The sequence below is a fragment of the Saccopteryx bilineata genome, chromosome 3, assembly GCF_036850765.1.
Source record: "Saccopteryx bilineata isolate mSacBil1 chromosome 3, mSacBil1_pri_phased_curated, whole genome shotgun sequence".
Lineage (NCBI taxonomy): Eukaryota > Metazoa > Chordata > Mammalia > Chiroptera > Emballonuridae > Saccopteryx > Saccopteryx bilineata.
The window spans coordinates 289356426-289370442 of record NC_089492.1 but is presented as its reverse complement, the minus strand read 5'-3'; the positions used below and the strand labels follow the sequence as shown (position 1 = coordinate 289370442).

Below are 14017 nucleotides of genomic sequence, written 5' to 3'. Positions count from 1 at the left end.
GACCGGTTTTGTCTTCCCTTCACGTGGTTCATTTCTGCATGCCACCACTTTTTAGGCCAGCAGCACCTGTCGACTCTGACCCGCCCCCCCCCAGATGGCAGCCCCGCCCCTGTTCTAACCCCGCCCCGCTGCAGCCCCGCCCCCACGGGCAGGCTGCGGCTCACCTTGGGGTTGGTTCGCTGCTGCAGCCGCCTCTCCTCCCGCTCTCTCTGCAGCCGCTCAAACTCCTCCCGGATTTCCGCAGGAGTTCTCCTCCTTTCCACAACCTGCGGGCAGAACGGAGGGGAGAACGCAGTTAAAGACCCAGGAGGTGGGAGGTGAGGAAATCCCACACAGAGCTGACGTCCTTAACGTGGTGTACACACGTGGCCTGGGACTCTGGGAGATGTCAGTGAGACCAGGCGAGTGTGGACAGCGGAGCCCCCCAGGCCCTGGGTGGCCGAGGCGTGGTTCACCTCTCACAGCCTCTCAGCCCTGCGCCCTGGCCGCCCCCAAGGTCAGCGTCTTCAGAGAAACCTAAGCTCTGTTTCCCTCATTTTAGTAGCCTGTCTCTGAGGCCGCAGGAATCTTACAGAGAAAACATCACCTCAGGTCTCACAGTTTAAATTTCTAAGTGAAAAACACTATTCCAACTGTCCAGGAACAAAAGGAAAGCCCTCACCGGCCTGAGAGCCACTACTGCGCTGTGATCTCAGCGAACACCCTGAGCCACTCAGCTGAGACGGCACTCTCGCTCTGCCCGCTTGCACCCGCAGCGCGGGAATGCGTGGCTGCACACAGTATGCTCTCCTCCCCAGTTGCCCAGCTTGGACAGAAAGCAAGATCCAGTTTCGCAAAGTTTGCTTTATCTCTCGCTCTGTCGGCCTCTCCCTTTGTCAACAGAACATAAAAATAAAGAGCTCCAGGGAGACGGTCAACCATTCCATTTTACCTTGAAGATCAACAAAGACCAAGAAGAGGATTCAGAATCCTTTAAATATTGCTCATGGCCCTTAAGCTGCAATTCGGTGGACCTGAGACTGTGGAACCACAATGTATCGGGATGCCATCAGTGGTGACCTGGGACTCACCACTAAGGACAAGGAGGGCCTGGACGGGAAGTGCGCCGTGCGTGGGCCCACAGTGGCCAGGCTGTTCTCCCTGCTTGAAAGGTTGCATCCTGAATGTTCTAGTCAGGAGGACACTAGTGTTAAGAATGCTGATTAGACAAAGTTTGATTAGCCAGTAACAAGACTTCTAATAGCTAAAGACTTTCTCTCTGCCATAGTCCATGATAAGTTAAAGAGGCAAATACCATGAAGGTGTCAAGTCACTCATTTCTAGTTGTATTTTACATAAAGTTTTGTAAATAATCGGTGCATAATCAAAGCGAAAAGTAAAGTTAAAGTGCGGCCTGTCCAGCGCAAGAGGAACGTGTGGGGGGCAGGCTCCTCTGTGACCTGCACCCTCCCTTACCCAGAGCATCCCGACGAGAACAGGAGGCTGAGCCTGGGCACATCGCTGCTGCTCCGTCTCAGTCACTCTCAGAAACAAGCACCTAGGCACACAGTGCCTTACACTGTTACAGGTGATAAACGTCGGAAACGTTCAATGTTGTTCATCAACAGTGTACCAAACGCAGCCTGTGAATCTGCACACCTGCACTGTCCACCCTGCCGGGTCACCAGCCATCCCTGTGTGGGCCAGGGGGACAGACTGCCCTTGTTGAGGAGCACAACAGTGGTCTCTGAAAGCAAGGTGGCATGCTTGAAGCAGGATGAGAGCCAGGCTCCCTGGTATTCCTGTGACTCCGGACGACTACAGCTCTCTCTGCTCTAAGTGAGGGGATCACGCTACATAATGCCCAAGGTATTGTCTGATTTGGAAATTCTGTTCTAGCCAGTCAGCTTCTATATAAATTCACAAAACCACTGAGAACTTAGAACAGCTGCAGAGACAGCACAGGAAGTTGGGAGGCTGCCCCTCGCTTCCCATCCCCATCCCATATAACCCCGGGCGCTGTGAAGTCGTCAAACCTAAGAGACCAACATCCGCACATTTACCAACAGCCACACCCGAGCTTTCTGGATTTTACTAGTTTTTCCACGATCTTCCCTTCAGTTCTCGAATCCCATCTAGGACCCAGGACAGTGTTCAGTTATCGTGTCTCCTAGTGTCCTCCAATCTGCGAGAGTGTCTAAGTCCTTTGTTTTCGTGATCTTGAGTACAGGACAGCTCTTACTGCAGGCTGGCTTTCTCAGACTGTCAGACCAGTGTCAGAGTCACAAGGAAAACCAAGTATGGGCAAAGGGCTGCAGACAACGTGGCCTATGGGGGTTCTGGGCTGGGATGCCCCTCTGCCCACAGTCTATCAGGTGAGCATGCTACCTGAGTGCTATGGCTCCCACCGCACCCGCCAGCCATCACCAGAGCCGACCCTGTCAGAGCATCCCCAGCTCAGAGCTGGGTTCCCACTACTCTGCAGAAGAGACCGGGTTCCCTTTCAGCATGGGGATCGGCACAAACACCACAGACCAGCCTCGCGCACTAACATGGCCGGTTTCACAAGGTGGGAAAGTTTGAATCTAGTGAGTGTGGAACCCTGCCAGAGAATGACAGTCTCCTGAAGGCTAAAAAAAGAAAAAAAAGAGAGACTGAAAACAGGGTCAATACGCAATCTAATAAAGCTCCATTTCAGCTGCAGCGTCCACCAACAGAGAGGGGGCAAGCCCGCTGCTGGGATGGACGGGGTGACTGCTGCACCTGTGCGGGGCCCTGGCATCTCCAGCCCTGGGGTGACAGTGTCCTCTGCCCGTGCATGCAGACGGACAGGCTGGTAAACGGGGAGGGAGCGGAGAACCCCACTAAATAGGCCGCCAGCGGGAGGCCCCAAAGGAAGGAGGACACTAGTCCCAGAGGACACATGTGGGTGCAGTGAGGGCCTCCGTCCACCGTGCGATAACAGGCGTGGCTCTCCCCTCTGCCTCTCCAAGTATTATATATATCCCGGAGAGCCTCTAAGTTCATAGTCTTCCCTAAGGCATGTCCCCCTCAATGAAGGTTCAGTTTCCGTGCAATTCGACCGTGAGAACTGGCTTTGCTTGTAGTAGTTTACTGAGAAATACAAATATGGACACTTATGCAGTCGCCATCTGTGACTGCCTACCTGCGGCTGCAATCACTACTGTGTATGTGGATTTGCTTTGTTTCTAATGGGGAGATAGTCTGGTTTGGCAAAAGGAATGCATGCGGTTTTTTGCCAGGAAGATGTCACGCACTGGCAAGGACGGTGCTGTCATGGACATGCCCAGACCCCGATGTGGGCATGTACGATGGGCCTTGACTTTCCAGTGGCCCTGACGGGCAATGACAACCAGCCTGTGTCTGCAAGGACAGGGGGACACTTGACAGTGGTGTATAAAGTGCCAGCAGAGGTTCAGTACATGTGACAGGATTCCATTTTCTTTTTGGAAGAAAAACGCTAAGCTATTAGACTCCCCACTAAACTAGGAGGCGCTCACGCGACATGAAGCTCGGCTATTTCTAGGAAGCCCAAGACCCACCAGAGCCAGGTGGGGCACGTGCATGGGCAAGGGCCACATAGGGCCACAGGGAGCGAGCTGGGCAACACAGGCCAGACGAAAGGGCAGAGGTGCCTCTGATTTAGTCGACTGTCGTCTCAGGGGACAAGGGGAATTCAGTTACAATGTTACTACATCTTCTGATTTTTAAAGTGAAGACAGAAAATGGGATTTTATGCAGAACCTCCTAAGTTTTAAATGTCAGCAATTACAATTTTTATCAAGTGGGCAGCCAAACCATAGCTATGAATGTGGCCCACAGGGCATCAGCATGAAACAGCAGTGGACAGGGCAAAGGTCCGTGTTTCACCTGTCTTCTTAGCTGAAGGCCTTCAGAGGTCTCCATGCTTGAATTAGAAGAGACAGGCACACAGGTTTGAGATTAAATACCGAAAGAACTTCAAGGGAAATCTTGTATGACGACAAAATAACTCAACGACAGTCAATTTAATGTTGACAGTTGCCCAAAAATTCTTGGACACCCTACATGTGGCTTTCAGCAACTTGGAGTTTTACAGCTAATTTTCATCTTCATTTTTCAGATGATCACATGGAAGTACAAAGCAGCCAAGTAACTCACTCACAGCCCAAACATCAGGACAGAATCCAAGAGAACAGAAGCTTCTGAACGTTAGGACTGTCTGTCCTCACAGAACGTGGCGGCCCAGGGCAACCTGTTCTGCAGGTACTTGCTACGCACTGTTTCCTCACCACGTGTGACAACATTCTAACATTACAGCCCAGAGAGCTGGAAGGTTGAAACAATTCCATTCAGTAGTTCTCAACAGAACAGTTCCTGGATGCAGCCACACTCACAAGCACGGTGGGGAGAAGCACAGACTCACGGGGGGAGGGAGGAATTGTGGGCAGACAGAACTGCCTCTTGCAGACCCCCGCCGGCCTGCTAATCCTCGGTCCAGTGGTCCGGTCTATCTTCCCTCTTACATTTCCCCCAACAGCTTAGGAAACGGAGGACACGTCAGATGAGTGACTTGCCCGAGCCCAGACCTCCACCTCTTAAACCACAAGACGAGGCAAGGAGGGGACACTACTGTCTTCACATACTCTCACCAATGCCCCCACAGGCTGCAGGTGCGAGGTGGTTGTTTGCAGACGTTCGAGGACCGTTCTGGGACAGCAGACAGACGCTCTCACCTTACCTCCCATCCTTCCATGTCCAGTCCTCTCTTCCCATATATATCATAGATGGCCCGTGTCTGGGGGTCACTGAGCACTGCAAACAAAGATCGCACATGTTGACAAAGCACAAAATTCACCTTCTGGTCCCGAAAACTGTGTCCCAGTCAGGTCCAGTCCTGTCCGGCATGATCTGCCGGAGACCCTCCTCATTCCCTGTGCCCTTTCCTCCTCACTGCTACTTGGGCCAGGGCGTGCTGCAAGGCGGCCACAAGCGAGAAGTGTCAAATTCCCCTGTCTGAGCCCCTCTGAACAGCGAGGCTCAGCCTGTATTGCCAAAGGACAATTGTTTTGAAAAGAAATTGCTAAGTTTCTACCATGGTCTATAAGGTACCTTGGTTTGAACAAGTTAATTCACATTTCTAAAGAAGGGTAATGTAAAATTAAGGACAGGCAGATACTAGAAAAATCTGGTTTATTCTTTACTTGGTAGAGTCTCACAAACTCCTAAGACAGCCTGTGTTTTTTCTTTACGCCTCTCTTCTTAATTTGTAAATCATTTTAAAAGACACAAACACCTATCACTCTGATGCTGGCCACAACACCTAAAGTCCATCAGAAAAAGATCTTTTGGGAGGCTGAGAGCTATTGGATGGAGATTCAAATCAAATCCAAACGTCAGTAATGCTGACGGTCATTAGCTCCCTCCTCCACTCTGCCAATTCCTGTCCCAGACCTTTGCATCTTGCTCCCCTGAGAGCCCCCATATATTTTTAGGCCTAATTAAAAAACGATGGAAACGAGTCTATCCGTATTCAGATCTAACGGGGAAGAAGGAAATGCTGAGCACTGGGAAACAGGGTGCCAAGCTTCTAGAGTTAATCTCAGGGATTTAATAAGGATATCTGTTCGGTGGCTCCTGGCTGCCTCCCTCCTGGCTGAGCACTGGCCCGCCTGCTGCTATAGCATTTTCACAGGCCCCAGGAGGGTTTTCCTGTTGGCTCTTCTCCAGATCTCCAGAACAAGATAACCAGCTATGCAGGTAATTTAGACAACAGGAGAATAAACAGCCCCCCCCTTTTTTTTTTAAAGAGAGAAAGTAAGGGGAGGAGAGGGAAGTATCAACCTATAGTAGTTGCTTCTCATATGCACCTTGATTGGGCAAGCCTGGGGTTTCGAACCAGTGATATCAGCATTCCAGGTCAATGCTTTATCCACTGCGCCACCACAGGTCAGGCAGAGCACAGCCATTTAGATAACAGCATCCAATAGAAGAACCAGGCTTGTAGTCAGGACCACCACAGAAATGGCCTAAATCAAGTTAAATCTGGTAAAGACACAAACTAACTATACATATATCATCGGCTATGGTCTGAGTCTCATTGGCCATTAAAATCTAACTTTTTGATAAAACAAACTAAGTGAAGTACAGCGTATGTTTTATGTCTACAAAGAGAAGTTTTCACTTTGCAAAGAAACACATGATCTCATTTCTGTCTAATTAAGGAGCAAATCACCAAATGGCTCTGGAATAAATAACTTATTTTACTTGGTATACATCCTAAGAAGGATTTAAATTTTTGTGTGTGTGTGACAGAGACAGAGAAAGTCAGAGAGAGTGACAGATAGGGACAGACAGGAAGGGAGATGAGAAACATCAATTCTTTGTTGCGGTTCCTTAGTTATTCATTGATGGCTTTCTCCTATGTGCCTTGACGGGGGGGGGGGGGGAGGGGGGAGTGTGTGGCACTACAGCAGACCCAGTGATCCCTTGCTCGAGCCAGTGACCTTGGGCTCAAGCTGGTGAGCCTTGCTCAAACCAGATGAGCCCGTGCTCAAGATGACAACCTCGGGGGTCTCGAACTTGGGTCCTCCACATCCCAGTCTGATGCTCTATCCACTGCGCAACCGCTGGTCAGTGAATGATTTAATATTTTTAAAATTTGTATCTTTAAAATTGTAGTAAAATATACATGACATAAAGTTGACCCTTTTAATCTTTTTTTTTTTTTTTTTTTCATTTTTCTGAAGCTGGAAACGGGGAGAGACAGTCAGACAGACTCCGGCATGCGCCCGACCGGGATCCACCCGGCACGCCCACCATGGGGCGACGCTCTGCCCACCAGGGGGCGATGCTCTGCCCCTCTGGGGCGTCGCCATGTTGCGACCAGAGCCACTCTAGCGCCTGAGGCAGAGGCCACAGAGCCATCCCCAGCGCCGGGGCCATCTTTGCTCCAATGGAGCCTTAGCTGCGGGAGGGGAAGAGAGAGACAGAGAGGAAAGCGCGGCAGAGGGGTGGAGAAGCAAATGGGCGCTTCTCCTGTGTGCCCTGACCGGGAATCGAACCCAGGTCCTCCGCACGCTAGGCCGACGCTCTACCGCTGAGCCAACCGGCCAGGGCCCTTTTAATCATTTTTAAGTATACATTTCAGTGGCATTAAGTCAGGGGTCCCCAAACTTTTTACATAGGGGGCCAGTTCACTGTCCCTCAGACCGTTGGAGGGCCAGACTATAAAAAAAACTACGAACAAATCCCTATGCACACTGCACATATCTTATTTTAAAGTAAAAAAACAAAACGGAAACAAATACAATATTTAAAATAAAGAACAAGTAAATTTAAATCAACAAACTGACCAGTATTTCAATGGGAACTATGGGCCTGCTTTTGGCTAATGAGATGGTCAATGTGCTCCTCTCACTGACCACCAATGAAAGAGGTGCCCCTTCCGGAAATGTGGCGGGGGCTGGATAAATGGCCTCAGGGGGCTGCATGCGGCCCGCAGGCCGTAGTTTTGGGACCCCTGCATTAAGTTATTAACAATGGGCCCTGGCAGGTTGGCTCAGTGCTGGAACGTCAGCCAGGCGTGTGGATGTCCCAGGTTTGATTCCTGGTCAGGGCACACAGGAGAAGAGACCATTGGCTTCTCCATCACTCCCCCTCTCACTTCTCTCTCTCTCTCTTCCTCCTGCAGCCATGACTCGATTGGAGTGAGTTGGCCCTGGGTGCTGAGAATGGTTCTATGGTCTTTGTCTCAGGTGCTAAAGGGTTTACTGAGCAACCGAGCAATGCTCTATCGCCTGCTAGTGGGCTTGCTGGGTGGATCCTGGTTGGGGGATGGGGGAGTCTGGTTCTGCTTCCCCTCCTCTCACTAAATAAAATAAAGAAATAAAGAAATAAAAGTTATCAACCATGTTGTGTAACCATCACCATTTCTAGAAATTTTCCATCATGGCAGACAGGAACTGTACTACTAATGACTTCAATTATTTGGTAAACAAATGTATCACAAAGCATTCCTTCTGTAATAGGTAAGATGTTAGGTATGAAGACCTTTATTACTTGACTCCATTTCCTGTTGGCGGTGTTAACATCATTCCCCTTCTTTTGTTGGTAGCTCTCCCTCACTGAATGCCGCAGAGCCAATAACATCACTTTCAGATGAAAAAAATGTTCTTGTAGCTTCTTCTCCCAAAGAACCAGAACAAAGACAGCTTGTCTGTAATGATCAGCCTTTTACCTCTAAGAGCTCCCTTTAGAAGACAACTAGTCAACGATTTAAAAGCCGAGCTTCCTCCCGCAGTTCAGCTCCCGTTCTGTGGCTTCCCCTCTGCTCAAGCTTTCGACTGCCCAGACACATATTGATTTCCAAAGAAAATGCTTCCCTTTCAAAGGACCCTAACAGTAAAAAGGACTAAACTAACCACTTCTTTTATACACCTCTAAGGACTCTCTTTTGCTATCCTCTACAAATCAAGTCTCTCAAAAATCGAACGCCTGCTACCAGGGCATTTCTGCGAAGCCAAGGCCTCCACTGACCTTCATAAGCCTGGTGAACAAGGTTAAACAGTCGTTCCGCTTGTGATTTGAGCTCTGGGTCTCGGTGCTTGTCAGGGTGGTACAGCATACACAGCCTTCGGTAGGCAGCCTTCAGCTCTTCGGAGGAGGCCTGCGGAAGGAGAAATCCTGTTAGAGGACAATCAATGCTACTCAGATATTATCATCATCACTATCAGCCCTGGAACGGGAACCTGTCAGCCACTTGCCAATGTGTTTGCTCTCTCCACACAGGACATAATGAAGTTATGCTTTATTACTCCAATAAGCCTCTTTCCCCACAGTTAATAAAGTGATCGATTATGTACATCGCTGGGAACTGCTGCTATCAGAAGGAAGGAAAGCCCACGTCTCTCTGCACTGGTTCCGTGGTCTGAGCCAAAACTAAAAATGTCATGTGCCTGCTTATTCTTTAACTGAGTTATTTGAAGTAAATCATGCCAAGGTACCCTCTGTAGGGAATCTGTTCAGAAAGAAAATCTATGTACCATTAGACAAAACCGCCATGCATTTAACCAGTTTTCTGTCAAAGGAATCTCAATGAATATTCATCCTTAAAAGTCAAAGACAAATAACTGGTTCTGGCCGGTTAGCTCAGTTGGTTGGAGCACTGTCTTGATATACCAAGTTTGAGGATTCAATCCTCAGTCAGGGCACATCCAAGAAGCAGCCAATGACTTCATGAATGGGTGAAACAACAAATCGATATTTCTTTCTCTTTCTTTCCTTTCCTCTCTAAAATCAATAAATGAAAAAATTAAAAACAAAATTGTAAAACCAATACACGTCTAATTCAACCTCTGACTGAAAGCATCTCAAGAAGCAGATACAACTGTGTCACCATCCTATAGTTGGAACAAAAGCCCCTCAGCACAGAAGATCCCTCCCAATACACACAGCTCTCCAATTCTCCTAAGCAGGCAATGTGGGGGGCGGGCACCCTACTATGAGCACAGATGACAAGGAGATTCAATGCTTCAACCACACGGGAGGGATGGTGGGAGACAGGATCGTGACCACAGAAGTCCACATTCTACTTTGCCTGACTCACAGCCACCAGGGCATTCTCAGAAAGACTTCCTCGGAGGCCAGGAACACTACCCCCTCCCTCTGGCTGGCCCCTGAGGTCTGTTTTTAGGAGGATTACGTGGGATTTTACATCTCCCTTCAGGACCACTTTGGTCTATCAGAGGTGATGTTGCTGAAGGATCAGCTCTATCCAGATGACCCGTCAGGTAGAAAACATTTTATTTCGGGAGGCAACCCCACCATTCTTACAACAGAAGCACATTTCTGGGTCACGGACAACATGCCACAGGGGCCTGAAAAACCAGCCATCTGGGGCAGAGGAACCAGAGCAGGTCACTGTGAGGATGTCAAAGACGGACGGTGCTCTAGGATCAGGTCCGGAACACGAATCCCCAAGGAGAGCGGTCACAGAAACAGTCAGTCAAGGGATCAAGGTTATAAGGGAACATGTTAAAACTATATTTTTCTGCCTGACCAGGCAGTGGCACATAGGATAGAGTGTTGGACTGGGTTGCCAAGGACCCAGGTTCGAGACCCCAAGGTCGTCAGCTTGAGCACAGGCTCATCTGACTTGAGCAAAAAGCTCACCAGCAAGGTCGCTGGCTCAAGCAAGGGGTTGCTCGGTCTGCTGAAGGCCCGCGGTCAAGGCACATATGAGAAAGCAATCAATGAACAACTAAAGTGTTGCAATAAAAAACTGATGATTGATGCTTCTCGTCTCCGTTCCTGTCTGTCTGTTCCTATCTATCCCTCTCTCTGACTCTCTCTGTCCCTAAAAAACCCCCACAAAAACCTGTATTTTTCTATAATTTCTACAATTTTCCAGTATCTTCCAATACCAGGACAACCGAGTTTTTCCACCAGTGAAAAAAGGCAAAACTTGACGGGACTTGAGCAAGATTTTTGACATGTCACGTAAAAATTTTATAATGAACTGAGTTACTCACATGTGAGAAAACCATGAAATGTGTGTAGGTTTATCAGGAGTTTTAAACACAGAATCCTGAGAACTCTAAGAGGAAGACAAGAGGCCCTGGCCAGGTAGCTCAGTTGGTTAGAGCATCATCCTAATACATCCTGATGTGGGTTTGACCCCATCAGGGCAAGTACAAGAACCAACTAGTGAATGCATAAATAAGTGGAACAGCAAATCAACGTTTCTCTCTCCTTTCCCCTCTCTCTAAAATCAATTTAAAAAAAAAAGAGGAAGACGACAAATGTGATCAGAAAGACATGTCACAGTGTCCCCGAGAGGAGAGGCTGTGGGGGAGGCCTAGGTGCCTCTCAGGTCTGAGGGGGTAGAGAGTTGGGGAGATGACCTCTAAGAGCCTTTCTAAATTTACATGATTTGTTCCTCAGAAAAGGAACAGCTGGCCCTGAGCCACCCAGCTTGTCCTTCAAACCGGACGCTTAGACCAAGGCACAACTGCACGCATGGCGGTTCAGACTAGCAGCTTTGTGAAGGTTCCCACTCATCTTCCCTGGAAGAGGGACGAGGATCCTGGTGGGTCCCCCTCCGCCTGCAGGAATTAGGGGGACACCCGCCCCGCTCAGACCCTTGGCGTAGCCTACGGGAATTCCACTCCAGAGTAATCCCTTGTTGACTGCCGGCCACTTTTCTCTCCATCTGGTCACCTGTGTCCTTGAGTCTGCGGTAACACACCGGCCTTCAGACTGAGGGGTTAGGAATACAGACTTGAGAGTTAAAAGGTCTGTCTGGAGACTTCAAAGCTGACGGTTTTAGGCAAATGAGCTTTCTCACCCTTAGCTTTCTCAGTAAGGGGGCCCATCACGTTGCCAGGGATGGTGTGAGCAGATGAGATAACCCAGTGCTACACCTGTGGCCCAACGTGCAGCAGAGATGACAAACTGCTGCTCCTGCAACACCTTCCCTTTGCCTGCTCATCCCGAACCCAGGACAGCAGAACCCCTCTTCCCGACCTCCAGCACACACACAAGAGCTCCACCACGCCCTGCATGCAGGAGGAAAATTGCTCTGGCTAGTGTTCTCACAACTGCACTCCGATATGCCTTTGGCGGCAAGCACACCAAACAGGATGATGTGGAGGGCACTGCCCTGGTGCAAGGGTAACAGGAACATCCACAGGTGTCGCTGCCCATGTTGGTGATGATTCACTGAACTACATCCTTATGACATGTGTACTGGTCTCAAAGTATTGTTTCAATACAAATACAGGACTCCCCAGAAGAAACGGGCCTCCATGTCCCCCTGCGGTTCCCTTGTCTTCCTCGCACCACAGGTTTCTTCCCCTGCCAATGCGAATTAGGCAATGCATTTCTTGAGAATTAGGCAATGCATTTTTTGCCACATGTACCAAACCCCACTGCTTTAAGCAAACAGTTAACAATGCCAAATAAAATACACCTTCTCCAGGTAGGTTTAGTTACGAGAGATGTAAAAGGGGCTTTGTTTCTTCCTAAAGAGTCATTACAAATTATTTTCTTTCTGCAATTTTTTTTTTTAGTTAAGTGAGAAGCGGGAGACAGACATACTTCTGCATGCATTCTGACCTGGATTTACCCAGCAAGCCCATGTGGGGTGAAGCTCTGCCCATCTGGGGCCGCTGCTCCATTGCTTGGCAACCAAGCTATTTTAGTGCCTGAAGGGAGGCCATGGAGTCATGCTCAGTGTCTGCGGCCAAGAATGCTAGAACCACTCAAGCCATGGCTGAGGGAAAAGAAGAGAGAAGCGGGGGGAAGGGTGGAGAAGCAGATGGGCACTTCTCCTGTGTGCCCTGACTGGAAATTGAACCTGGGACTTCCACACGCTGGGCTGATGATGCTCTATGGCTCTACCACTGAGCAAACCGCCCATTTTAAAGGTTCTTTCTAAAATCTCATAAAAGTTACAAGTGCAGGATTAGACAGACTTTTTTTTTTGTATTTTTCTGAAGCTGGAAACGGGGAGAGACAGTCAGACAGACTCCTGCATGCGCCCGACCAGGATCCACCCGGCACGCCCACCAGGGGCTACGCTCTGCCCACCAGAGGACGATGCTCTGCCCCTCCGGGGCGTCGCTCTGCCACGACCAGAACCACTCTAGCGCCTGGGGCAGAGGTCAAGGAGCCATCCCCAGCACCCGGGCCATCTTTGCTCCAATGGAGCCTTGGCTGCGGGAGGGGAAGAGAGAGACAGAGAGGAAGGAGGGGGGGGTGGAGAAGCAAATGGGCGCTTCTCCTATGTGCCCTGGCCGGAAATCGAACCCGGGTCCCCCGCATGCCAGGCCGATGCTCTACCGCTGAGCCAACCGGCCAGGGCCGGATTAGACAGACTTGATGGACCTGGGTTAGACTGTTATTTTCTTAATCATTAAAATTAAACTAGATAAATGGGGCATAAATGGTGATGGAAGGAGACTTGACTTGGGGTGGTGAACACATAATACAATATAGAGATGATGTATTATAGAATTGTACCCCTGAAACCTATACAATTTTATTAACCAATGTTGCCCCAATAAATAAAATAAACTAGGAAGTAAAATATCTAGTGTGCAAAGACTTCTTTAATCACAGTAATAAATGGCTTAATGTGCTATTGATTAAGTACTATAAATGAGAAGTTTCATTTATAATAAATATCACATTCAATGAAAGGTTAGATTGGGCCTTTCATCATAACTGAATAGCTAAGGTCACTGGTTCAATACTTCCTAAATGATAAACTCTATCTAAAGTTACATACTGATTCTAAAATTCTACAATAAAATTAAGAGAGGTACCATGTTTTAAGAATGAAAACTTTCATCTCAATTGTCTGGCTATATATTTTTCTTTATTTTATTTTATTTTTTTGACACAGACAGAGTCAGAGAGAGGGATAGAGAGAGAGACAGGAAGGGAGAGAGATAAGAAGCATCAAATCTTCATTACAGCATCTTAATTGTCCCTTGATTGCTTATTCATCGATTGCTTTCTCTCCTCTGTGCCTCAACCTGGGGGCTACAGCAGAGCGAGTGACTCTTTGCTCAAACCAGCGACCTTTGGGCTCAAGCCAGTGACCATGGGGTCATCATGTCTATGACCCCATGCTCAAGTCAGCAACCTCGCGCTCAAGCTGGTAAGTCCGCACTCAAGCAGATGAGCCCATGCTCAAGCCAGAGATCTCAGGGTTTCACACCTTGGTCCTTTGTGTCCCAGTGCGACACTCTATTGTGCCATCGCCTGGTCAATCTGGTTATATTTTCAATAAAAAGTAAATATAAATTCAATCTTTAGGTCGTAAGTTTATAGTGAAAAGGTCCTCTGTGATCTGATTGTCGAGCTCAGTGGTCTGTTAAAATAAAGATGAAATTCCTGCAGTTAAGGTGCAAAAAAGAAATAAAAGACATACAGACTGGAAAGAAAAGTAGAACTGTATTTGCAGACGTGATCTATGCAGAAAATCATAAAGAACCTACAAAAAAGCCTGACCAGGCAGTGGCACAGTGGA

General features: G+C 48.6%; 1 protein-coding gene across 1 annotated transcript in view; it reads right to left on the bottom strand.

The window, feature by feature from the left end:
• DNAJC11 (DnaJ heat shock protein family (Hsp40) member C11) overlaps positions 1–14017 on the bottom strand; it is a 55537-nt gene that overhangs the window by 27538 nt on the left and 13982 nt on the right. The window contains exons 2-4 of the mRNA XM_066270571.1: positions 8518–8647; positions 4721–4794; positions 165–266 (exon numbers count right to left, since the gene is read on the bottom strand). Coding sequence (XP_066126668.1) covers positions 165–266; positions 4721–4794; positions 8518–8647 — 306 coding nt within the window. The remainder of the gene's footprint in view (positions 1–164; positions 267–4720; positions 4795–8517; positions 8648–14017) is intronic.